The sequence below is a fragment of the Centropristis striata genome, chromosome 13, assembly GCF_030273125.1.
Source record: "Centropristis striata isolate RG_2023a ecotype Rhode Island chromosome 13, C.striata_1.0, whole genome shotgun sequence".
Classification (NCBI taxonomy): Eukaryota; Metazoa; Chordata; class Actinopteri; order Perciformes; family Serranidae; genus Centropristis; species Centropristis striata.
In genome coordinates, this window is record NC_081529.1 from 29,243,982 (window position 1) to 29,269,983 (window position 26,002).

Sequence of the window (26,002 nt, forward strand, 5' to 3'; positions counted from 1 at the left end):
GCAGAGAGACTCACACCACTCAGACTACTACGCCAACTACTAGAATACTCTTTTTGCACCAGCGTGGTGGTGGTGGTGGTGTAGCTTATAGGATGGGAATGTCAGCCTGTCGGTCAGTTGGTGCACCGCTTTAGATCAGACTGAAATATTTCAACAACTACTAGATTGATTGCCATGAAATGAGGTACAGGTTTGTTCGTCTCATGATGAAATTCAATGACTGATCCCCTGACTTGTGTGGAACTCATGAGCTCATGGTTACAACACGGGAAGTCGTGTACGTGATGTGCTTGGCGTGCAAGTGGTAAAATCTTGAGAATAGCACTGCAAGGCAATGGCAACACGGACAGAGCCTGGGAGCAGCAGAGGCTAACGATTTAGCGAAGATAAAACTTCAAACATACATAAAATATTTGACTGTGTTGTATTAACACTCAGATGTACGTCACATTGGATAAAATCGTCTGCAAAATGACATTGTGGAATTGTAGAATTGAGGTGTTTTTTGTCTTTTTCGAAAAAATAGTTAATGTACAGGAGAAGAAAGTACTTTTTCAAATATATTCTGACTTATTGAACATTTAACTCACGACTGATGAGCTGCAATCTCTACTTCTTCTAGTTTTTACTGACGGATTAGCCTACAGCAATACATTACGCTGCCATCTTCTGATAAAGTTGGTTTATGCAGCTTTGTTTATTTGCTCTAAACCAGTTGTTGAAAACGTCACAAATTCACATTTTCTTTAACGCAACATTTTAAAATTTCAATTCCAAATTGTTTTTAACTTTAATGGAAACATGGCTACTTTTAGGAATATCAATATTTTCCTTGAATACATTGTAACATTACAAAGAACAACTAAAAGCACATTAACTTACCACCAACCAAAAAATGTAACTTCTTTGGCCTCAGCTGTTTTTGTAAACGTTAGCAGAGCTTTCAGAAAATTTCCCACTTACACAGTAAACATAACCCCATTTGAAGGCATCACATAACCATGGTGGATGTTCAGCTACTGAGGCATTTGAAGGTTTTCTGGATTTTTACAATTAAACAAAAAACAATCGACCAGACTAATGAAGAAGTGAAACCACTTCTGCGGAGGCCAAAACATACAGGTGCTCAGATATCTGGAAATGGCTTTCAGCTGCAGATTATACTGTAATGGACTGCCTGCAGTTGTCTATAACTTCATATTCAATTGAAAGGATCCTTCTCCAGGACAGATTACAGTCAGTGTAAACAGTATTTCTTCAGCCTTGGCACACCTGTTACTGTTGACACTGGAGTGAGGTCATCCAGTGAGTGTTTTTCTTTGTTGCCATCACATTGCTCCTGGTTTCTCGTGGTGGGGAGTGAAGCTGGCAGCAGAAGACAGGAGAAGCACAAAGTGGTGCCCCCCTAACCCGGGCTGTTTTCCTGAAGGAGAGACGATGCGTTCGGAGCCCAGCTGGTCCAATGGAAACATGCTTGTCCCCTGTGAGAGTGAGTGTAGAGAGATGCTTCTCATCAAGGCTGCCTCGCTGCATGTCTGTGCCTGTTAATGCAAAACAACCAGGACTAAAAAAGCTTCAGACCACTGGAGCTTCATTTTATATATAAACCTCTTCAAGTCTTTCTGACTGTGATGAAGTCTGATCTGATCATGGAGCTATCACTTTGTTCCTCAGGGGATTGTGTCTTTTCATGCAGCCAGTCTTACAATAACTTTGCATCATACTGTAGCAAGAGATGCTGAAAAACTGCCATCAGGTCAAATGGTCATCTAATTTGTATTCTTCACAAGGAAATAAAAAGCCTAAGTGTGCATAAGGCGGTGATGGAGGCAGGTGAACAGTATGTTGAGGATAATATCCCATGCTGGAAAAATGGAAAATCTTTATTTCCAGTCATATGATTCACTTGCAGGAACAACGCCAACCAGCTGGGTCCTGCTCCAGAGGTCTTACAAGATCCACTGGAGAGTGATTAGTGTCCATATCCCCCCGACATGCCCCATTCACCTTTTTTTTTTAGTGATGGAAAGTAATCGTCCCTCATGAATGGGATGATGTTTTGCTCCTGAAATAGACTTGGCAAAACGTTAGACTTTTGGCCAGATTATTTCCAAGTCTGCCAATATCTAAATGACACAAATAATCCTGATTTCTGGGAAAGGGATGATGTCGTCACCTTTTCAAAGTAATCTCAAATTGGCAAAACAGTGCATCACATGCTCACGCACACAGAGCCACGGCACGGACAGAGCATGCTCATTTTGCTTATTTTAAGATTTGGGCTTTTGTTTTGGGTTTCTAGTGGAACATGCAATGCTTTAACATTCAAAAAACACTATTTCTCATATTGGCTGCTGCACCTTTATTCAGCCTCTGTCTGCGATGATATTTTTTCTAGCACCTGTCCCATCAAGCTTGGCCCAGTTGGACATAACTATAACGGCAATGTAGCAGCACTTTCTGCTGAAAAAAAACAAAAAACATCACATTCTTTCTGTAGGAATGTGATGAGAAACTGGAGAGAATGACATTATAGATGATATTAACTCTCTATATGGTGTTTCCCTCAGGCAACATACCCATTTTTGGCCTGTCAAATTTTTACAATGCATGTTTTTGAGTGATGCAATACTTTAAAAAAAGAGGGAAAGCATAGGGACTTTTCCAAAGGAAAAAGCTTTGCCATTTTGCACCACAAAAAAGCACTCAAAACATAATTTCCTACTGCTATTTGCTACTCCAGACAAGAAACTGGTTAAAAAAGTTCCTTTTATGATGTTTTCAAATTTAAAATGTTTTGTATTATGGTACCCTGTTTAAGCTGCTGAATCTTTTACACGTGTCTATTAAATAAATAATGTTCAAATTTAGAAACAAAAACCTCTCTTTTTCACTTGTGCACCATTATGGCACAATGTTTATTTAGTCTATTATAAGACAAAACAAACACTCTAAACATTTTTCCCTAACTGGCATCATAATGCGTACCATAGAGGGTTAAGAAAAAAGAAAGAAAAAAGCATATTAGGTGCCCTTTACACAAAAATTCTGGCCTCGTATCAGCAGCTTGACTTTTAATGGCCAGGTCCTCGTGCTGCTCGTCTGGTGTTGTCAGTGACAAGGAAAGTCAAGAGATCAGAACACAACATTGATTACTTGAGCCTACAGGTGTAACACTGAGCCTTCTCTCTGGCGCCAGGACGTCCTAAAGTGGCGTGCGGCTCTTCTCCTGTTACCTGTTCACCTCTCGGTGTACATGGAAAACTTGCCCTGTTTTCAGTGCTCTACTAGAGTAGAGATGGCTTCCATTACACTTGTGGTTCTTGTACATCACATTAATTAGACCACACTGCGGAACCGGTCCTTTCTTTGGCACCATGTCAGGAGCATTTGCTGTTTTAGAAGTGCACAAACGTGGCGGTGTTGTAAATGACACTTCGTTGTCATATAGGCCCTCCTTAAATCGATATTGCAGAGCCATCAGATTGCCTTTAAGCTGATGAGGCTGAATAATGTTGTGCGACATGAACCCGTGTGGTGGCCATGGAGGAAAATTGCCCATCATGTCCACTTTTCTCTCTCTCTCTCTCTCTCTCTCTCTCTCTCTCTCTCTCTCTCTCTCTCTCTCTCTCTCTCTCTCTCTCTATCTCTCTCTCTAATCAGAGGTCACATGTCATCAGAGCTTCGGCTGTATTGTTTTCCTTGTGACAGACCTGCTTAAACCAAACATAAGCCACCTCTGTAATCTGAGGACAGGAGAGAAAATTGTGTTGTGATGTAAGACATAATCTTCTCTTTGAGAGAAATTGCATTCTGAGCAGACTGAAGAAATCAATTGTTATATTCAGAATTCAGATGCTGCTTGTTCACAGTTAAAATGTAATCTAATGGAAAAAAGCGGTCAAAAAGTTGACAGAATTGCTTTTTTTTAATTTTCAAATTAAAATTCCCTGTGCTTGCCAGCTTCCTGTTCCTGTGGTTTTGAGGGTCATAAATAGATGTGATGTTTGATGCACCCCACCAGGAACCACATGGACCCCCCTTGCTGTACATTTTGGGTCTCAGGTAGTTGACGCCACGGGAAACGCAGCATCAGCATCCAGAAGCCGATGTCGCTGTAAACATCCATCCCTGAGAGCTGAGGAGATAATCTCACGTAGAAAAGGGAGAAGATGATATCGACCATCTGCTTGGTCTGGAGGGGATTTGATTGGCTTGCCGCAGCAGAGCAGAGCAGTGGGGATGATTAGGCCTCCCTGGTGTCCCATTCCACTCGGTGCCCGGCTCAATGTCACCACTGATTGGATCCTCTAATCTTGTTTTGCGTGAATTAAATCTAAAGTGGGGAGGAGGATGATCGCATTCAATTTGCCCGCATCCTCTGTGTGTGTGTGTGTGTGTGTGTGGCTGCAAGTCCTACTTCCTCTTCCATGACTAACAGTTACAGTATGAGACTCTCCTGGCTCTGGACAGGGAACTGTATCTTTGACACCATTTCTATCTGACGTTAGCAGACATCCAGGGAGATTAAAATGCAAATGTAGCTCCCAAGCTGCACCACAATGCCAAGCATACAAAAACAATTTTTTTTTTTCTTTGCAAACAATATAACAACTAAATGCAAGGAGCCTCATGATTATAAAAATATAGGCCAAAAAAAATGAAAGAAGTATATCAAATAAAGGTTAACTAGGTGGGTACAATCAGTGGTGGGAAAAGGTTTCAGATCCCTTACTTGAGTAAAATTACTAATACCACACTGCAGAATTTCTCCAAGTGCTACATTCAAGGCATAAATACTAAAGTATTTTTTTAAAGTACTCGTGGACCCACTCAGATGGTTATATATATCCTAAATATATTATTAGATTATTTGTATTGATGCATTTAAGCAGCGTTTTAATTTGTAATTTTAAAAAGGGCTCCTTTAAAAAGGGCTCATTTTAACTACTTAAAATCATCATTTAAAAATGTTAAATCTTGACCTAAAAAGTAACTTAAGCTAGCAGCTGAAAGTAGTGGAGTTAAAAAGTATAAAGTTACATAAAATGGGAATATTCAAGTAAAGTACAAATACCTCAAAATTTTATTTAGGTACAGAAAAATGAAGAGATTTGCTTTCATGAGAACAGTGCACAAATTAACAAAACTACAGCAAGCTAGCATCTCAATGGTGCTTTGAACTGAATGTTGACATTAGCATGCTAACATGCTCACAGTATCAAAACAAGTAGAGAAAGTAGCCATCACAGTTACAGTTAAAGTTAGTGACCGACACATATCAATCATGGAGGCCGTGCATTTCCCACTTGCTTGCCAGAATGAGCCCTAAAAATAATCAAACATGTCATACTATCGCCATCCTCATCTATCTTTGGACACTGAACAAACAAGAGTTTGATTCCAGTTTCTCTCTGTCTCTCGTCCAGAGGGATCCACGCTGGTGATGACGTCGCCGGTTGCCCAGATATCGTTATAGTAACCCTGGCTGTGGGCCTTTCTTGGCTCTTTTAGGTGCGGAAGCTGCTTGGTCCTGAGGGGGCTGATGTGCCACACATTCAGTGGAAATATGTCCGCTCCATTCACAAAAACAGGTTTACGACACTGTGTGAGCAGTTTGATTCTTTGAATGTGGAGCCAGCATCAGAGCAAGTTATAGAAACAGGCTTGTAGTCACAATCTCCAGGGTAGGGATGGAAATACGTGGGTAGGAAAATTATCACATCAGCGTCTAAACTCCCAGGTGTGAATGTGTGTAGCTGTATGAATGTGAAGTTACCAAATTACCATATGTAAATTTAAGAAGATCTTCTGATCTTCTTATTATGTTATTTGGCAGATAAAAACAGACATAAATAGGCACTGTCCTGGACTTTGGTTGCCCATTAGCATTGTGGCTGGCTGGCAAGACCAGTTTGGCGCTAACCTTTATCACTGAAGGGCTGGACACAGTTCAGAGGTATCCATCTCTCCTCAGCTGTCCTCGTAAACAAGCCCCTCTCAAGTATCCTGTCCTTGAAATTCTCCATCCTTGAATTTGCCAATGTTTTGGAAGACTTTTTAAAAATATTTTTATGTCATAATCACTTTCCAGGCTTTGCTCATTATGTTAATTTGAGGGAAGACTTGACAGGATGATCACAGACGGAACCAGGATAAAAAAACAAATCTCAGAAAATAAATGGAACAATGAAAAGGAAACATTTAAGAAGAGAAAGACAGGGGGGAAAAAGGCAGCCATCGTTGCACTGCTGAGTTTAAGTGGATTCACATTGCCAGCGGGCCTTGTTATGATGGGTAGGCATCATAAATGGAAGTCAGGGCGGCTTTGTGTTAACTATTGTGGCTCACTCGCTGATGCGCCTCCATTATAGGCAACAAAGTGTAAGAGCACACAGAGCCAAGTCCTCTCAGTACAAGGTGCCACTGGTCAACAGCCAACAATGAGCATAAAGTAGGTATCGCTTTTGTTTCCTGGCTCTGAATGTATTTGTCAAGGTCAGAGGAGCCCGAGCCAGACGGATAAAGGTCAGCGGCATGAATAGACGAGTAGTTACTGACGGAGATAGAGCAATGTGAGACTGTAAATGTATTCTGCCCCGGTGACAATGCGCAGAATCTCAGTCACCAATGTGGATTTATTTGAATGATAGTATAGCAAACGACAAAAACACATGATTGCACGTAAGCTGTTATGTGCCGCATGCCTTTCTGTTGCTTGTGTGACCAGACACACCCACCGTGAATGAATATACATATTGTCTTTCAGCGGGCGCGGGGAATGGAAAAAGCCTGAATCTTGTCCAACATATTGTACCTGCTGGATTCTCCTATTCCTCCCCCGAGGGTCATGAGACACTCAGCTGTCGAAAATAGAGCCAAAATGAGCGTGAGCAGGTGTGTGCGTCAGAGGGAGGGTGTGTTTGTTTGTTTGTAGATGTCTAAGGTTATTATAGTTTAAAAATCTGAAAAGATGATCAGGCTAAAACTGTCAGTGTGAGGGTAAAATATTCATGTTTTTGTGATCAAATTAAAAAATTAAGTTACTAAATTAAGGAAATTTGTGAACCTCACATGACTCTAAAAAAATCTGGAGTACCCTGGTATGGTGATCACTGCAGGGGTTTCACTCTCACTAGCCAGGAATACCCTCCCACACACACACATACATGCAGAAGGTTAAGGCAAATGTGTCAGCTGTTGGCTGTTTAGTGAACACATTAATCTGTGATCTGATACTCCAGTACTGCTAAAAGTCTTACTGTACAACTACAGTAACATGAAGGCTAAACTATTAAATAGGTGGAGAGCTGATAGTTTAGCCTTCTGCTGGCTGTAGCCACGAGCTACACCACCAAGCTGCGGTGCAGCTGCGTGCCTGGGGCTAATTAGTCCACGTTATAAATGGTGTCTTCAAATGGGGTCGTACTGATCGTGTTCATGAGATGAGTCAGAGGGTGCAGAACTATTTTTTTCAATATGCTGAAAGGTCATTATGGAATTTCCACCCAATGAGGCCAAAGTAAAACCACATACCCAAATTTAACTACTGTATACTCCACATTTGCATGTTGGGTGACACATTTATCTATAAAAGCAAGAAGTGTGTGTGTGGATGTGTGTCTAGGGCATATCTCACTAACCGTTAGTCAGACTGACCTAAGATTTAGTATGTGGCTTGCCCATGGCACGAAGGTGTGCATCCTCGATTTTGAAGATTTTATAAATTCATTTTTCAAGATATCATTCTTTACGTAGGACGTGTTGCGACATCACACTGTTTCCGATCGGATGCCTTTTAGAGGAGCTCCGCCCCATTGTGTGATAGACCTACACCTGGTCAGTAACACAATTCACTCTGGATTTCCACACCTGACTCATCTCATCTGTAAGTCTATTTAGCCTACCTATCTTTAGGAGTTTTAAAGTGCGATACAAGGTCGATTTTCCAATAATATTCTAGTAGTTTCCAGCGCATATCAATGTTGAAAGTGTATGTGCGTACCTTTTGAAAAGTAAGTGTTTTATGGAGTTGCAGACGTTGTAGTGGTCTGCATGTAATGTGCAAATTCTGTTCAACTCCATGCGGTGTCCTGCTAAAAGCCACAATATATATATATATAATAGTTATCAATCAATCTACACATTCCACAACACACCTAATAACCCTTACTCACATTATTCACATCCATCTGTTTGTGCTGCATGAAAACGTATCCCCTCCTGCATCTGTGTTTGTATATATGTCTAACCATGTTGAATGATTAAGTTTCTTTTTCTTAAAATAACTATTTCTGTGTCTCTTTATATCTCAATGTCCATCCATGTATTACCCAAGATACACTTTGTATATTAACACTACGCAAGAGTATTCACACACAACCTCATTTGGCCATAATTGAAAAATCTACTTAATCTCCCACTTTACGAATACATACTTCCTATGGGCACTGCACTAGTAAGATGAATGGCACCATGATGACCCTCAAAGCTGCAGTTTTAAAAGTGACAGATGAGTATCAGTGTTTTGCCTCCTGTGCCACGAGTCCTCATCTGCTATCATTGACTGACTGGCTGGCTGCATGAGACAGCATGACTCCGCTGCACCGTCAGACACACCACAGGACTTACGCAATTGCCGTGTCATCAGAATTATATAATTACCTCGTATAATCCCATTGCACTCTAGGAAGAGGAATAAGCTTCAGGTGACGTTGCTGAAAACCAATATTGAGAACTTATCACTGCATTACAGCACATGTTATTTCTGTGGCATTCCCAGTCTACCTGACCTGACTGTATCAGATCACAGGCTTCAGCAGGCCGTTAATTACGCCCTCACCATGAGCAGAACATGTTGCATGAGTTATGAGCATGTCACAACCACGGTCGAGCACATCCCTCAGACTTGAGAAAAGTTTGCCGTCTGCAGGTTCTGTCCCACTTCCAGACTCGTTGGGGCAATAAGTCATTTTGACTGAATGGTTACAATTTGTGAATGTCACCGCTACTACAGCTTTCCTTTACCGTCAAGATTATCACTCCACTTTCTCGGAAGCAACAAAAAAATGGAGAGGCTGAGTGTAACAGAGACGTCACATCTGTCAGATGGCTGGAAACAAACTCTGTGATGATGGGCTAAAACTGCGTATGTTGTAGTTCAGTCATATACTCCGCTCTGATTACTTCTTTTCACACTTAGTTCTACTCGATATCTCATGACCTAGACCTCCATTGACAGAGATATTACACTTTTTTATCGGACACATATTTTTTTCTGACCCCGGCAGCAAACACAACACATGAATTTAGGCCAAACACATACAGTTACAGCTATTTATAATATGGCAGGCTGTGGATGTGCCCCACATAAGAAGTCAGATCATTTTTCTGATATAATACCTTTTCTAAATATGCTCAAGAAAGACTTTGTCCAGACTACACACACTTCCTCCTGAGTGGTAAATATGCCTGTGATTTTAACACTCTCTAAAATTATGTGTATAAACTGTCTCTAAGTGACAGCCACTGAGATAAACCAGGGGTTTTCTGAGCTTTTACAAGGGGAGCAAGAGGACAAATGCTACATTTCCACTGGTCATATCTTTATATTTTATCGGTTCATGCTGAGGTCTTGAGCATGGAATATGTCTGCTTGCCTATATGTGTTTTTTCTATCCAAAATGCAGAAACTGTGACGCGATAAAGCACAAAACACAGCTATCGAATTGTTTATGTTTATTTTCATCCATCTGATTTGGAGGTCAGCCTGTTAATAAGCTGGTTCAGGGGAAATCGCCAGAGAGACGTCACCATTATCATCGACAGAAGCTCTCTGGCCAACGCTGCCTGTCAATTTCTTTCACACAGACTCGATAGCCACCACCTCATTCAGTTAGACATCATCTCAGAGGTGTCAAGAGTTTCAGTGTGACACAGCTGAAGTCCAGAGGATACTGAACTGAATTATTCATTTTTTTCCCCAACTATAAAAAACCTCAGAAACATTTAATCAGTTTTTATAATTAAGGCAATGATCATGATTGGGTGAGAATTTATTTTCTATACAGAAAAAGGGACAGTCCACATTTTCCCTCCAAGCTGGAGCTTTGTGGCAGTTTCATTGGCTAATGTGGAAAAAGCCCCGAGGCAGCACCCACTTCCTATGTAGAACCAAATCAAATCGGCTCACTGCCTCCCTGTGGACGCGTCTGATCAATAGATCCCGCGACTACGTCTCATGCTGGCAGAATGAATGCAGCCATGGATGGAAACGAACTTAATTTGCTGACAGATGTGTCATACTGAAATCCTACGTTCACGTCTGATACAACCATATCGATCACATCTATTGCTGAACAGTGTCCTGTGCATATTTTTGCTGGTGGGTGGCTTTGTAGACAGAATAAATGAATAAATACATTTTTTAAAAAGTGAGCAAATTGGATTAATAAACAGCCTGTCAGGACATTTTACTTTTGTTTATTTGAGGATTTGTGCAATAAGAATTCTAGTGTATCCTCCTGCTAATCCTACACATTAACACCACTCCTCAAGACACTCTAGCGCAGAATACACTTATTTTCCACAGTTTACTGAAAGAGATTGGGAGAAGCGAATGAGACGTTCTTTCCACTGCTGTCACTGAAAATGACTTCCAGCGGAGCTGACTGATATAGCATGGGGTCTCTGTGGGCTTTCACAGAACTGGAGTGAGTCAGTTTGGTGAATTATAGTAAATGATGGTGTGAGCTCTGACAGCTAGCAGCCTGGAATTTGGGCCGCAGCTCCAAATTAGGGGAGCACAGCTAAAACAGTCGAGCAGGCCTCCAGATGTCACACATTTTGGGTCAAAATGCAAATCATTGGAAAATTCCTGCACAGTAGACTGTAGATGCAACGCTAAGATCATGTTAACATAGGGGGAAGGCTCATAACTGATAATAAGTTGAAAGGTGGTTCAGACGCAACATCTTCCACTGAAACTGATTTCTTACATACAATCAATGCATCAACTTCACAATTTACTTTTTTCACATTTTTATTGAAAAAAGGACATAAATTGTTTTCAACAGCTGCAATATCAATATACAGTATTTGCATTATAATTTACAAAAGATAAAAAAAATCTGTACAGTCTCTGGTTTGTGCGGGAGGATGGGAAGACCCTGGTAGAAAAATAAAGACCTAAAACAGGAGAAGTGTCAAAGGTGATCAAATGTTTTAATTGAATGATTTCTCTACCAGAGAAGCAGTACAGTGTTCTGGCTTCCACTGATCCAAGCATCAATGTGTCACAATAACAAAAAAAAAACATTAAAGCTCAATCTTGTGTAAGACTGAAGTCAAGTGTGCTACATTGTGACTGAAATATTTGTCAGCAGACTTGAAGGGGACCTATTATGCTTTTTCTTATTTTCTGTCATATATGTAATGTCACAATGCTGCATGTTCATATCAAACATGGCAAACGTTCCTAATAATGTTGTAAACTCAGATCACATTTCAACATTGTGTACTTTTTGGTTAAGAAGCCTTTTTTTTTGGTGATTGTTATGGCAGTTATAGCTTGCTCTGTAACAGTCATTACTGCTACCATATAGCTACATGCTTAACTTTGGGAAACCTAAAATCTTGATTGCCAATGTGTCAACTTCTCACCAATTTCAGATGACATTGCTGCTGGAACATGTTCCATTGTGTAGATTTTGGTTTTTAAGCTTATATTGGTGGTTTCACAGTAAAAAAAGTGCTTTTTTTTCTCTTTTTTTTTTTTACACAACACATAATTCAGATCAATCAGAGCAGACTGGGCTTTCCTCGCAGTGGAGCTTAAAGAGAAACAACTCAAACAGAGAGTGAATGGAGTTAAAGCAGCAAAGGGTAGAATGAGAAAAAAGTTGTGTGAACCCCAAAATACTAGTATGAACCTGAAACATAAACATTGCATAATATGTCCCCTTGAGAGTGCAAAGGTCCGTTCAGACAAAAATAACTTCACAAGATCCGCAGTGGTATAGTGTGAGGGTTAACTACCATGTGTCCAAATTCTGCACATCTACGATGGCAAGAACACTGATGTCAAAATAAAGCAGACAAAATCAACTCAACTGCCTGGAAAACTTCTGGTTTTACATCAACATCAAGTATCAGATGAGTGAAGGTTGTTGTCTCATATTTATATGTACACATTTGGCTTTGGGTAATAAACAGATTCAGCTGTTGGTGGGGGGCAGGAGGGGTAGGGGGGGATTCCCTGGTGAGGAAAAAAAGTGCACTAAAGCTTTGGAAAACACACTGACAGAATCATGCTCGTCTACATCTAGAAATAACATTATAACCTGCATCTGCAATCAAAAAGGATACTTTAAAAGACAAATAATACATTTTGGCTCTTAAATTTCCCTCTAAACATACAATATGTAACTTAGCAGCACTTATCATCAACATTCAGAACCCCGGCTCAGGGCTGAGCCTCCTGTCATGTTCTACCACTGACCTTTATTGCACATAAGAACATGAAGACCTGCGAGGAGTGGCAGTATACTGCACAGTGAATCACCTCTTAATGCTTCTTCTTCCCGTGACATCTATTGCAGTGTGTGCTCAGAGTGCCTCCACCAGGAGTGAGACTTTTGTTAAGGCACACGTTGCAAAAGATGCTATACTTAGACAGGATGATGGGCTGAAGAGAATAGTGTACTCATAATCTGCACGAGGCATCCTTTTTTCCCCCCTGCATCACGCCATGAGAGCAACACCAAGACCACCACACTGAAGAGGACTGTGAATATATTGTGTTAAGAGACCAGCTCATTAACAAACAGTAGCCTTTGTTCAGTTGGTGTAACGGGTCAAAATGTTTTTAGTAGCCTTTAAAACAAGATTATTGAGAATAAAATGACTAGAAATATATAAATTTAGGTTGGCATTTGAAAACTAATCTCTTTTCAATTATAAATATTTCATTATTTTAGACACCATTTTATGTGACGTTTAGGCCAGAAAAATAAGTGTGCAAACTGCGAATATGCACTGAATAAATTAGAACCTTTTAGCAAACATACTAATTTTCTGAACCCAAATGGCTAAAATATAGGCAGACTGCACAGTGTTAGTGAAGGCATCCAACCTATTTTATCCCTCAAGTTCCATGCAGCCAGTTCATTCATCACCACTTTCACCATTAACAATAAAACATGTCTGGATTCCTGTGGTGTCTTGTGCGTGAGCTTCTGCATAGGGAACTTCATACTCAAATCACAGTCTTTTACAAACTGTCATGCATTATAAACAACAGCTAATTTGAACATACCCTGTGGTAGTTTTTTAAACCTTTTTTATTCTCGCAGTCATATTTCTGATTCTGCCGTCAAAGGCCTTGATTCTAAAGGCAAAGAGTCCAGATTGCATTCAGAGTCTGACACCACACCTGTGTTTGTGTCCTCCAGAGCGCTGACCTCAACACCCCTCACCTCCCTGTTTTCCTCCTCCTCAAACTCCTCCTCCATCTCGACTTTTTCCAGAGCCACCTCGTTCTCGTAGCAAAAGGAGTTCCTCGAGCTGGAGGGGTTGGACTTCTGCTCGGCTAGTTCCCTGGCGCTACAGTGGGGTGTGCTGGGCACCTCGTACGTGTTGTCGAATCGAGAGTAGTCCACTTTGTAGTAGTTCTTTTCTTCAAAGAGCACCGGCTCAAAGCGGTAGCCCCAGAGGATCTCGCTGGCCACGTAGGAGCTCCGGCACTGAGTGGTCATGGCTGTTGCCTCCACCATGCCCTCCAGAATGACAACGATCTCAAACTCTGATGTCTCCAGCTCCTGTTTGCTCATCTCGTAGAACGGGCTGTCCTCATCAATCTCATGCACAATGGTGATAGGAGACACCAGGAAGATCCTGTCAATGCCGCTATCGAAGCCGACGTCAATGTCTCGCTGATCCAGAGGGATGAACTCTCCCTCTGCGGTGGTGCGTGACTGGAGAAGCTGGGCCCTCACATGGGCCTCCACCAGGTGACTCTTCCTCAGGTTCCCCACTCGCCACATCAGGCAAAGTTTACCGTCCCTCATGGCCACTGTAGCATAATGGCTGAACACCAGGGTCTCATTCCTCTTTTTGGGCTTGGCCATCTTGGCCATGACAGCACCGATGATGAAAGCATCAATGATGCAGCCCACGATGCTTTGGAAGACGACCATGAAGACGGCAACAGGGCACTCCTCCGTCACATAGCGATAACCATAGCCAATGGTGGTTTGAGTCTCCACTGAGAACAAGAAGGCAGCGGTGAAGCTGTCCACATTGGAAACACACATCTGAGTCTCATTCTCTAAGTCCCCGTACGAAAGAGCCACTACCCAGAAGACGAAGCCAAAAAACAACCAGGAAAGAAGGAAAGAAAGGCAGAATATGAGCAGCATCCAGCGCCAGCGGATGTCCACGCAGGTGGTGAAGATATCTGCCAGGTACCGCTGGCCTTTCTCACTCATATTGATAAACTGCACATTGCAGTGGCCATCCTTCCTGACGAAGCGGCTCTGATGTTGGTGCTCTGTGTGCACCTTGTTGACATTGCCGTTACCGTAGCCATTGGGGGCGGCAATGGTGGCCAGCTTCATGCCGTCTTCCTCCGAGGAAACAATGCTGTAACGGTGGCTTCGCACACTCCCCATTACTTCCGCCTGGGAGGGCTGGGCCGATTCTGCTTTGGAAAACAGTCTAAGTTTTTGGTAGAAGCGTTGGAGAAACAGTTTTGAATGCTCCCGGGGACAACCTCAAGCAGAAAATATGGATGCCAGGACTAGATCCTGCAGGGAACAGGGGAGAGCAGGCCCGTGCTGCTGCAGGCGTGCTGTGCACCTTCGGCGAGGGCGGGTCACTCCTATCTGACGGCCGCTTTGGACCTCATCAGTGAAGTGGGCTATGGAAATTACAGACAGAGAGAAAAACAGTTTTAAAGTAATTGGCAGGAACCAGAGCAAAGATCAGTGTATGTGGTTACCTGCTTTCTAAATAATGCAGTGTACACTCAAAGTTAGCTTGCATACACAGAGAATATACAAACAGAGCACGCAGTGCAGGCAGAAAGCACAGGGAATGCATTGTACATGTATTATCAGTAGAAGATTAAAAATACGATTCAAGCACTTAGATCGCTGACAAAGTGGGAAAGGATGTTTACCCTGCTTAATGTAAGTATTAATTAAGCAGGTCAGTCCATGGGGAGCTGAGTCAAATTACAGATCAAGTTCATGTTCATCCAGTGAGGCACTGGAACAAAGACACACAAGTAGCAGCTCTGTGCAGATGTGTCTCTAAACTCTGCACTGACAGAACTGAAAAAGCAATGCATGGAATTATAATGTGTTGCATGCATTTAAAAACTTACAGCATGTTTATTAATGATTACATTAAATGCTTTTTATTGTAGTTAGCAGCTGCACGGTTCAGTAACACTTGTGCACATGCATGGCAAAACTAATTTACACTGTTTGCACCACTCCATCATGGAACATGACTAAATTAACCTCGCAGCATTTCATAGAAGTCTCTTTCTCTGAAACCAACACAGTAACCTTGCATCATATGTAATACAGCAACAAGGACAGCTAATTTAGAAAAGCTATTGACTTGGTGTGTGTGGCCTGAGAAGTCCATTAAAATGCACCACCACAGGCTACAAAAGGCCATGGTCAGCCAGACATGCTCTGCTAGTGCCAAAATAACTCTCCACCTCCACTTTTCAAACTGTCTCATCTGAGGGTCACTCTTGTGTCAAAGTAAAAGGATCCATAAAGTCTCGGGGATGTTGTCAGTAATTATTCTGAATAAAATGTATTTGATTTAAAATTTTAAAGGCAGCACAGATGTTAGAAAGGAAACTTTTTGTTGACATTAGTCATTTTTTATTCCATCATCTAATTTGTGTTAAACTGCTCTGAAAGTGATCAAAAGTCACATGGGATAAGATGGTCAACATGGCCCTAAATCCCCCTGCATTATCTTTGTTTTTCTCAACTAATGATGTCACTGCTGTGTCGACTAGAAATAGCAACATGTCACGCACACTATTGGGAATATGGGACTATGCCAAATAATTATTTCTAATGGGTTTCAGTGATTTTATATGATACTAAAAATGCTTTATCTCTTTCAAAACTTAACCATTTTACATATTACTTACATTTTCTATGTGACAAAGACTTTTGTCCTGATCAAAACTATAATACCAGTTTATGTCATTAGGACACTGGCAATTAAGTCAACTTTATGTTTAATATTTTTGTGGCACTGAAAAAGGCAAACAGATCGGCAAATCAAATTGCACAAAAACTCAGTTTGCACAAGTTTACACTTCATAAAAAGTGAAGATCAGGGCATTTGTGTGATACTTTCATCCCACACAGTCTGCAGTAAACAGTGCATAGCCTACATTTTATAACGGGTGACCCCCTGTATGAATGCAACCACTATTTGCATTTGTGGTTTTAAAGCACTGACACTGTGCTCATTACACACAGAGGTAAATCTCTCTTCCTTTCATAGCTACTTTGCTCTTTGTCACTGAGCTTTAGTCTGTCCACTATATCACATCTCTTATTACTGCAGGTTGGTAGTGGTGACAGACCAAGGCTTGCAGAGGCTGCACAACCTGTGGTTGTTTGTTTTGCATGTGTTCTCAATTAGAGCCAACAGCTGAGGCAGATGGAAACTGGTTACATAAAGCTGCTCTATTTTTTATTACACCAATCAATAACTTTAGCCAATCAGTCCACAGAAAGCATCTTGTGTTATATGCCTTTGTAAGTGCTATCATTTTATAATTAAAGGGTATTATATTAGTATTTGGCCAGGGCTCCCGTGAAAAAGAGGTTCTTAATCTCAATGGGATATTCCCTGGTAAATAAAGGTTAAATAAAAATTCAAAAAATATTACTGACATGTTTTCAGTCATTTCTGTGTTATAATTTTTACTCAACAGGGTCAGTATTATACAATTAAACTCATGCACAGGCATCATGAGGAACAGAGTTATTCAATGTAAGGACAGAGGAAATATAGACCATCCAGTATAAATCCTGCTATCTTTAATGGCAGAAAAAGAAGCGTCTACTATTACTATTATTATTATTATTATTATCATTATTATTATTGTTATTTTTATTTTTTTATTATTCATCATTATTATTATTATTATTATTATTAATCCATTTCCGGAATTGAACTTGATGTTGTTTCAGTCAGGGCATCATTATCGGCATTATGCAGTGAGACTATACATTAGTTATTGCAGAACGCAACTATATTTTATAACAAATCTTATGCTTCTGATTGGTAAGTTTCCCGCTGCATATCACTCTTGTAAGAAGAGATAAATCTTTCCCGCTTATTACACATACCTGTTGGTCCTTGCGGTGTAAATGTGCCGTTTCCTTGTTGTAATAAGTCCCATATGCGCCACATATGCGCACTGCGTCCCTTTTCTTTTTGCTGCACTGTTATTATGTTCACTTAGCTTCCCATCTGGCGCTGCAAATTCTGCCATAACCCTCTCCAGCAATAATGAAGAAGATGTTTGTCGTTGCAAAGACAGACTTTAAAAACACGTGTGCCTATCCCCGCCCCCGTGGCAGCGGCGGCCAATAGGAAGCTGAAGCGCCTGTTTGAGGGTCTGAGCCCACATGGAGGGTTTATGTGAACTGTCATAGTAGAGGAAGAGATGAGTGTACAGTCTATGGTAAAACCCTCTTCCTGAAAGGGAAAGTCAGTGTGGGTACAAAGCATCTCCAGAGTTGTGACAAAACTACATGTGACTTTATGAAAGTAGCCAAACTATTAACTAGATTTGAAGTTTATAAGTCGCATTATGTATTAAGTGATTTTTGTCAAAGAATAAAGCAAGTATGCTGAGCAGTGTGGAGTTTAAACTAGTTTTATTGTGAAATCTGTGACTTTCTTTGTTAACCACCACTGCAAGAGTAACCACAAGGTGGCGGTGTAGAGCTGCAAAAAGGATTAACTCACACGAGTGCTGGTATCATATGTGATTAACATTAAAATAAAAATTAAAAAAAGTGTAGAGGGGCGGCTGAGGGTGCTTGATCACCTGATCTTTTGAACCATGACGTCGGAATTGCCCTTTTATCAAGTTGTTTGTTGCTTTTATTAATTTTATTAATTTATATTTTTTTATGAAGGCCTCCCAGTGTTCCTTGTCAAGAAGAACATTTTAGAATTATTGATAATGTAAATATAAATAAAATGACCAGTTAACTTACGTCACATGATGAGGTCATCGTGTGACTAGAAGCTAAAGCCTTTCCAGTCAAATACAGGGAGTTTGTTTCTATTGTAAAGGCCATCCCCATTGGTATGATTGAGTTAATAAACTGTCACTTAAATTATCAAAATGTTACTGTTCAAATACCTTCTCTAATAATGTGTGGGATTGATATAATGGATAAAAAAATGCACAAACAAGCATGTCAGAAAAAATTTACAGAGACAAAATAAGATTTCCCCCAGAGGAAAGTTCTTTGGGGATTTAACATTTTGCATAATATTTACCCATGTAATAAATTAATTTCCAGGTTTGCTGATGTAGGCGAAATGTGCACTTTTTGTGGAGATGAGCCAGAGACAACTTTACATTTATTTTATGTTTGCCCATTGTCATCTATATTTTGGAGGGATATGGAAAAACTATACTCGATAAGACTGGACAGCCCATCATTTTTTAACCTAAAGAAATAATCTCAAAATTTGAATCTAATAACAAAACAGTATGCTTTATAACAAATCTTATGCTTCTGATGGGTAAGTTTCACATCCATAAGATGAAGTTTTCCAAATCCCTACTTAACTTTAGTATTTTTAGAATAGAATTGAAATTTTTATATAGAGACTTTAGAGTTGATGTCAAATAAGAAATGTGAATGCACCCTGCTACACTTTAAAAGCTTATTTCCAGAAACCCCAGAATAGTATAAAAGTAAGCCCCTTACACCCTATGTGTCTTATTATATTATTACTAATATTATTTTCTTAATCTACAGTTATTGTAACTGACATTTTTCTTTGTATGTCTTGTCAACAACCTGTGTTGTTGCTGCAGATGTAACAGTGTGCAGGAACAGAGTCTACAGAACTCTGAATCATGTCGTGTTTGTTCAGTCACCTGTTGATCTTTGTGAGCTGGATGAGTGTGCAGGTCTGCCAGTAGCTTTGAAGATTTAAGTTGAGCTGTATACTGACTGATTAGCTGTAATAAGAGCATTTGTTTGATACATGCATTGAAGCTTTTTGATGTGGATGGAACCCTAAATCTGCATTATGCTTTTTGTGTTCAATCTTTTCAATATTAAGTCCTAATCTGTGCTGTGTGGGGCAGTATATGTTTCTGTATGCTAAGACATGTGTCTCTGACATGTGCATTGTTTGATACACCGTGTTTCAATTTAATGTGTTTTAGTGTTTTTAATACTGTTTTCGTCCTTTTTTTTACCAAATGTAATTTGTTTCAGGCAAGAGTGTTAGGCAGTAAATAAAGGTTTTATAAAAATTAAAAAATAATTAATGTTTTACAAGGACAACTTTTTTTTGTCTGACATTTGTGATCGTTCATTTTAATCAATTAAAAAGCATTAAAACAGGTTATAAACAATATATAAATCACATATAAATATATTTACAAGAACACGTGTTATCACTCTATCAATCACAAGTCTTCTCTATATTACCCAGGCGGCAACCTCCGGGTCTGAGCAGGGAGGCAAACCAGGAAGTGCCTTAAGCAGGGGGATGCAAAGTGTGGCTGCAAAAACATTTCGTTCCATTCATTTCAATATAAAATGAGAAAACTTCTCACTTGATTTATTACCTCAGAAGTTTTTCCCCTGAACACTATGGTCTCAATTGCTAGTAAAAAATCTTCTTCAAGACAATTTGATGTTCATAGTTCAAATAATAGAAGAAAATAGAAGATATAATCATATGATTTGGGGCGTGGATACCTTTGATTGACAGATCACTAACAAGGCAAGCCTTCATCAGGAGAGAAGCAGAACAATGCGTATCCACGGCAACGGGTCAATAAAGTTATTTAACGTTATATACATATAAAAAAGGACGCGTACCGGTTTGGTCTCATAACTTTCAACTCTTTCTCACTGTATTTTCACTTAATGACTTTATTAGAACGTTTTCTTCATTAAAAATGTTGGACTAATAGACACTCAAAGGAGTTGCTTTTCATTTTTCTGAGGTAAGTAACATACATTTTGTTTTTGTTTTTTGCTAGCCAAAATGAACATCCTAGTTAATGCTCCAGTTAATGCTAACATGAATTAGCAGTGACTTCTCTCAGTCAGGTTGAGGTGTAGAGAGGCTGTAGTCAGTGATCAGATCCCTCTCGCTCCTCCACAGTCCAAATATGGTCTGCTCCCCGTCTCGTAAACAAGATGGCGACACAAGATGGCGACTAGTGTAACGCTGAACTTGATGCTGCCAACGGGCAGTCCACAAACTAATGGGTGATGTCACGGTGACTAAGTCCATTATTTATATACAGTCTATGATATTACCCTACAAAAAGGTTTGCTGCGTCACCTCTTCAATGATGTCAGGTATAATTTTGCAAGTGTGTCCATTTCTCTTGACTTCAACGAGGGGACCACTGGTCTGACTGCCCTCAACAGGACGGCTCGTCCTTTCAAACTCTTCTGCACTGATCAGGGGCACCGGCACCCACATGGTCACATTGAAGAGAGCGTAGTCCACCTTGTAGTGCCTCTTGCCTAGTTTCAGCATGTCCTGGAAGCGCTGGCCCCAGCGGATGTCCGCAGGAGTGTAGGAGATACGAGTCTGGTGCAGCATGCCTGTAGAGTCACCGGTGTAGGTGAAAGACACCACCAGCTCAAAGTCGTCCCCCAGCAGGTCATCGGGGCCCAGGCTGTAGAGGGGACTGCCAGGCTCTATCTTATGGATGATGGTGGCTGGCGTGGCGAGGACAAGGTCTCGGTTCTGGATGTGCAGGTCTTGGTATGACATCACAATAGATCCATGTGGCTGTTTGACATAACGGACTAACATGGCCTTGACGACACCCTCTAGGATGTGATTTCCCCTGAAGTCCCCAAGTCGCCATGACAGACACAGAACCCCGTCTCGCAGGTTGACCACTGCACAGCTGCTGAAACCCACCGTCTGAGCTCTCTTACGAGCAGATGCCATTTTTGTAATAACGATACCAATGACGATGGTGTCAAGGAGACAGCTTAATACATCTTGAACCGTCACCACAATAATGGCCACCATGCAGTTCTCACTCATCCCCCTGAAGCCGTAGCCAATAGTCGCCTGGGTCTCCATTGAGAACAGGAAGGCTGCAGTAAAGCCATGGACGTTGTACACGCAGGGTTCTTGATCCACATCGTCAACGTCCCCGTGCACGTACGCAATGAGCCAGTAACACAACCCGAAAAACAACCAAGAGAGAATGTAGGAGAGGGAAAAGACGAGGAGCATCACCCTCCAGCGGATCTCCACCAGAGTGGTGAAGATGTCCATCAGGTATGGGCTCCAGTGTCCCCTATGGTTCTGGAAAACCACAGGGAGCCTGCCATCTTTCTTCATGTAGCGCAGCCGCCTGTCCTCATCTTGCTTGCTCAGAGTGTGGATTGTAGTGTGGTGGGTATCAATGATGACCTGCTCGCTTTCCTCGGCGCTCATTATGACCGCGGCTGCCTTTCAGTCTCCTGAAGACAGAGATGAGATGGAAAAATGCATCACCATGGGCAGGAGAGACAACATTTCACTCATTACATGTGACTAAAATGTAAAAGGCCCTCAGACTTGTTTGTTGAGCTGAATCCTTCATGTTTGAGCAAGCAGCCGAGGTTATTTCATGCCCCGGGCTACCAGCAGCAAATGACCTGAGCTCAGGGTGTGAAAAATGTTATTCAAGAGCACGAGTTTCTTACTGGTTGATCATTTACTGCAAGTTCCATTATAGTCTGGACACTTTCCAAATCAGCTGTGCTAAAAGCTTTTAGAAACACTAATGTCTGGATTATAACCACATTTAGGGATTTTTTTTATTCTTGTTATTGAGCTTGTTATGTAATAAAACACTGAAGAAAAACAAATTTTGAGCTAATGCATTTCAGCTGTGATCACTCCTGGTAAGAATCATGAACACAGTAATGGAAGGTATAAAGAAAAAATTAGATGTATTTCTTAATTTAACACACCATAAAATGGGCATTATAATATGTAACACCAATACAACATAACCAATTGTTGTAATGCTTTGATAGTTGTTTGTTACTTTTGGTTTCAAACAGGATATAAACTTATGGTCTTATAGGTGAAAGTTCTGTGTATGTTTGACCCGCCCATCCAAAACCAAACCTCATATACAGACTGTCACTCTTCATACTATTTCACATGACTTCTTCCTTTTATCCTGTCATAATTACTGCTATAGACACTAGAACAGACCCAATGAACGTAGTTATTAGAAGGCATGACCTGCCTTACTCTGGGCGCTAAGCTGACATGAAATAAACAACTCAAAACAAAGCACCTGCTGTTCAGCCTGGATTTTAACTAGAGGTGTTTTCCTGTTTTGAATGGTTTGGCCTGTTATGTTGGTTGTGTTTTGTTGCCAATCAAACCATCTGAAACCAATGCGTTTCTTCCTTATTTTTGTCCATTTTACAGACAAAGCTCTATCCAGGAAAGGGTAGTGAACTCTTGAAACTGGTTTCTCTCCTCATGGCATGTCTGTTGTCTATCCCGTGCTGTCTACCTTAATATTTAGTTTCTGTGTACGTCAAATCATGCTGCACTCAACTTTGGTGATCCCTTTATCCCTCTATTTATTTATGCATACTGGGGTCCCAAACCAGTCTTGGAATTGTATAAATTGGGTATAACTGAAAAGCTGAGACTCTTGTGGATCCAATGGGCCCAAATGTATCAATGTGTGATGACGCTAGTCCCAATAATAGCCCTTATATTGTCATTAAATCATTTTTTTTAAACCTCACTGTCCTAACCCTTGTATGTAAGGACCTGTTGTGACCTCTAGGATAATCACAGCCTTAACAAAGGCTTTGGGTCATAGAAATCTATTTCCCACAGGGAAGACCCTGTTTTTAATCAATTTGGCTTATCCTTTTTTTGAATTTTGGCAAAGTCTGTTGCCTTCCAGATGTGAACCACAGCAATGGAAAAGTGGAACACACTGTAGTTTAGACAACAGTGCTAAAATTATGTATTTTAGAGAAATAAACCAATAAATACATGTAGAGTTCTTTGGCTCAGTAAACATAAAAGTCCGGAGAAAGTATGTCTCGCCTAATTAAGCAAAACCTCGACCTCTTTTTTTGTCCTCATGAGGGTAAATTATTATCCTCCAACCACCTCTAACAGCTTTCACCTCCAAATGTTTCTCTAGATGTCAAACTTTAACCACAAAACCTTCTTTTCACTCACATATGAAACACAGGACACTGTTATCGCTTTCTTTCACTGTACTTCAGTAATCTGACAGCTGCTTCAGGTGTCACTGATGAAAGGCACACTATCAAGTTCGTGTTTGAGCACACAATGCTGACTCACTGATCAATTTGTTTTTTTAGCCATGTCCTTCCTTGCAACACGTCTGTGAAACTTTTATCTAGTTTTTATTGCTTAATTGTGTCACCTGAGAACACGTAGCTGATGTTTATCTCAGTTTATGATAAATGGAGTTGAGTCTAAAACTTGCAGAAGTGCCAAGTGTAGCCTATAAAACACAGTGTTCCTGTCAGCCAGATCAATGTCAGTCTAAATAAGATTTTACTGCAGTATAAACTGGCTCATGTAAACAGTAATTGAACACATACAGTCATGGAAAAACTTATTAGACCTTTTTCTTCAATTTCTTGTTCATTTTAATGCCTGGTACAACTAAAGCTAAATTTGTTTGGACAAATATTATAACAACAAAAATATATCATAAGAGTTTAAGAGCTGATATCTAGACATTTAACATGGTTTTCTTGATAATAACCAAGATCATTATCAAGAAAACCATGGAAAATGGCTAGATATCAGCTCCTAAATTAAACTCTTATGAGATATTTTGGTTGTTAAAATTATATTTGTCTAAATATGTACCTTTAGTTGTACCAGGCATTAAAATGAACAAGAAATTGAAGAAAACAAGGGTGGTCTAATACGTTTTTCCATGACTGTAAGTAAAAAATTACAGTGGAAATATGCACCGTCATGCATGAAAGAGAAAAAAACTGTAAAACTGCAACAACAACTGAAACACAACCAAAACAACTTAAAACTACTTCCAATGTCCAGGTACACTTGTTTTATGTTTCAATAAAGCTTCATAAAATGGACCCAAAAAAAGCACACACAATTTAAAAACTATCAATTACTTTTTTCTTTTGCATTGCCACATTAATGCTGCAGCAGGTATGGGTGGAGTTTGATTAATAAGTTGTGGAAAACGCAAAGACAATGGCAAGTTACCAGGTCAACATGCATTATAAGGAGGTGAATTATTATCTCATAAGCTGAAGTGTCACAGGTGTCAGACATTTGGTTTCTACACAGCAATCAGTGAGTCCACGGAGGAGGACAACAACAGGTTACAAGACAATCAGGTCAACGAAAGGGGTCACTGCAGCCCACCTGCCCTCCTTGTATGATAAGGGAAAATAACCAAGATTAACCTACAGTCATGGAAAAAATGATTAGACCCTGCTTGTTTTCTTCAATTTCTTGTTCATTTTAATGTCTGGTACAACTAAAGGTACATTTGTTTGCACAAATATAATAACAGACAAACAAGAAAACCATGGCAAATGGAAAATGGCTAGATATCAGCTCTTAAATTAAACTCTTATGAGCTATTTTTGTTCATCATTTGTCCAAACAAATGTACATTTAGTTGTGCCAGGCATTAAAGTGAACAAGAAATTGAGGAAAATGATAATTTTTTCCATGCCTGTATATTGTTCTCTGTGTTTCCATCAGTAAATTGTTTATATATTTCAACATTTCCTGTAAATAGCCTTTGCATATTTGCTTATTTATCTCTATTTCTTCACATTTTTTAAACATCTATTTTCATGTCTGTTTTCTCCCTATTTACCATTTTTAAATAGGTAAATTTTTTGTAATTTTTTAGTCCTCCTTAAGACATGCAGAATTAATGCATGCTTGCTTTCAAATTTCTTTTATATCTCTCACTGTAGCTGCGTGATTTAGGTTGTGTAATGTTTTGTAATATGAGGGTTTAAAGCCTTAAAACTTAAATGCAATTAATGTAGTAAAATATGTTGATGTTTCCCCATATTTAACATGAATTAACAAATATTATATAAAAATAATTATAAAGTACTGTGCAAAAGTCTTAGGCAGGTGTGAAAAATATATCGAAGAATTGATGCAGGTTTAAAGTCAAAGGGTGGTCATACCAAATATTGATTTGATTTAGATTGGTCTTCTATTCACTCACTTTGCATTTTGTTAATTGATAAAAAAAAATTAACATTATTATTTTTTGAAAGCATTCTTATATTATAGCATTTTTCCACACCTTCAAGACTTTTGCACAGCACTGTATAAAAGAAAAATATATATAAAAGAAAAATAATCACTTGTTATGGTGCCAAAATAATCCTGATGTTCCTTCAGTTCATGGCAGTAGTTAATAATTGCTGTTATATTTCTTTATCAGCAAGTTAATTTATGTTAAATCATTACAACTTGTGTTAGTTATTTCCCTTCTGGCTGGCTTAACCCTGCCATTACCTTTGAGTATTATTTTGTACCTACTCAGCTCTGTTTGTAAGCATCTGGTCACTCTTCTCTAAATTATTTGACACTATTCTTACAACCACACTTCAGCAAGTCTTTGTAAAAGCTAATTAGATTTTTTCTTCAGCATAGACACTTAAACTCTTTATTTATGTCAACATTTTTGTTTATTGCTTAG

At 39.9% G+C, this 26,002-nt stretch overlaps 2 protein-coding genes across 3 annotated transcripts; both read right to left on the reverse strand.

Annotated features, from left to right (window-relative positions):
* Window positions 1–12,658: 12,658 nt before the first annotated feature.
* Window positions 12,659–14,669, reverse strand: LOC131983999 (inward rectifier potassium channel 2-like). Of its 2 annotated transcripts, XM_059348850.1 has the most exons (2): window positions 13,501–14,669; window positions 12,659–13,470 (listed from the first exon to the last, which is right to left on the reverse strand). In XM_059348850.1, the coding sequence occupies exons 1-2, from the start codon at window positions 14,667–14,669 to the stop codon at window positions 13,353–13,355; spliced, it is 1,287 nt and encodes a 428-aa protein (XP_059204833.1). In that variant the 3' UTR covers window positions 12,659–13,352. The 2 variants fall into 2 exon arrangements, with proteins under 2 accessions (XP_059204833.1, XP_059204832.1); XM_059348849.1 differs by having other exon boundaries at window positions 12,659–14,669.
* Window positions 14,670–20,197: 5,528 nt separating this feature from the next.
* Window positions 20,198–21,726, reverse strand: LOC131984001 (inward rectifier potassium channel 16-like). The gene has a single exon (XM_059348853.1). The coding sequence runs from the start codon at window positions 21,724–21,726 to the stop codon at window positions 20,581–20,583; it is 1,146 nt and encodes a 381-aa protein (XP_059204836.1). The 3' UTR covers window positions 20,198–20,580.
* Window positions 21,727–26,002: the final 4,276 nt, after the last annotated feature.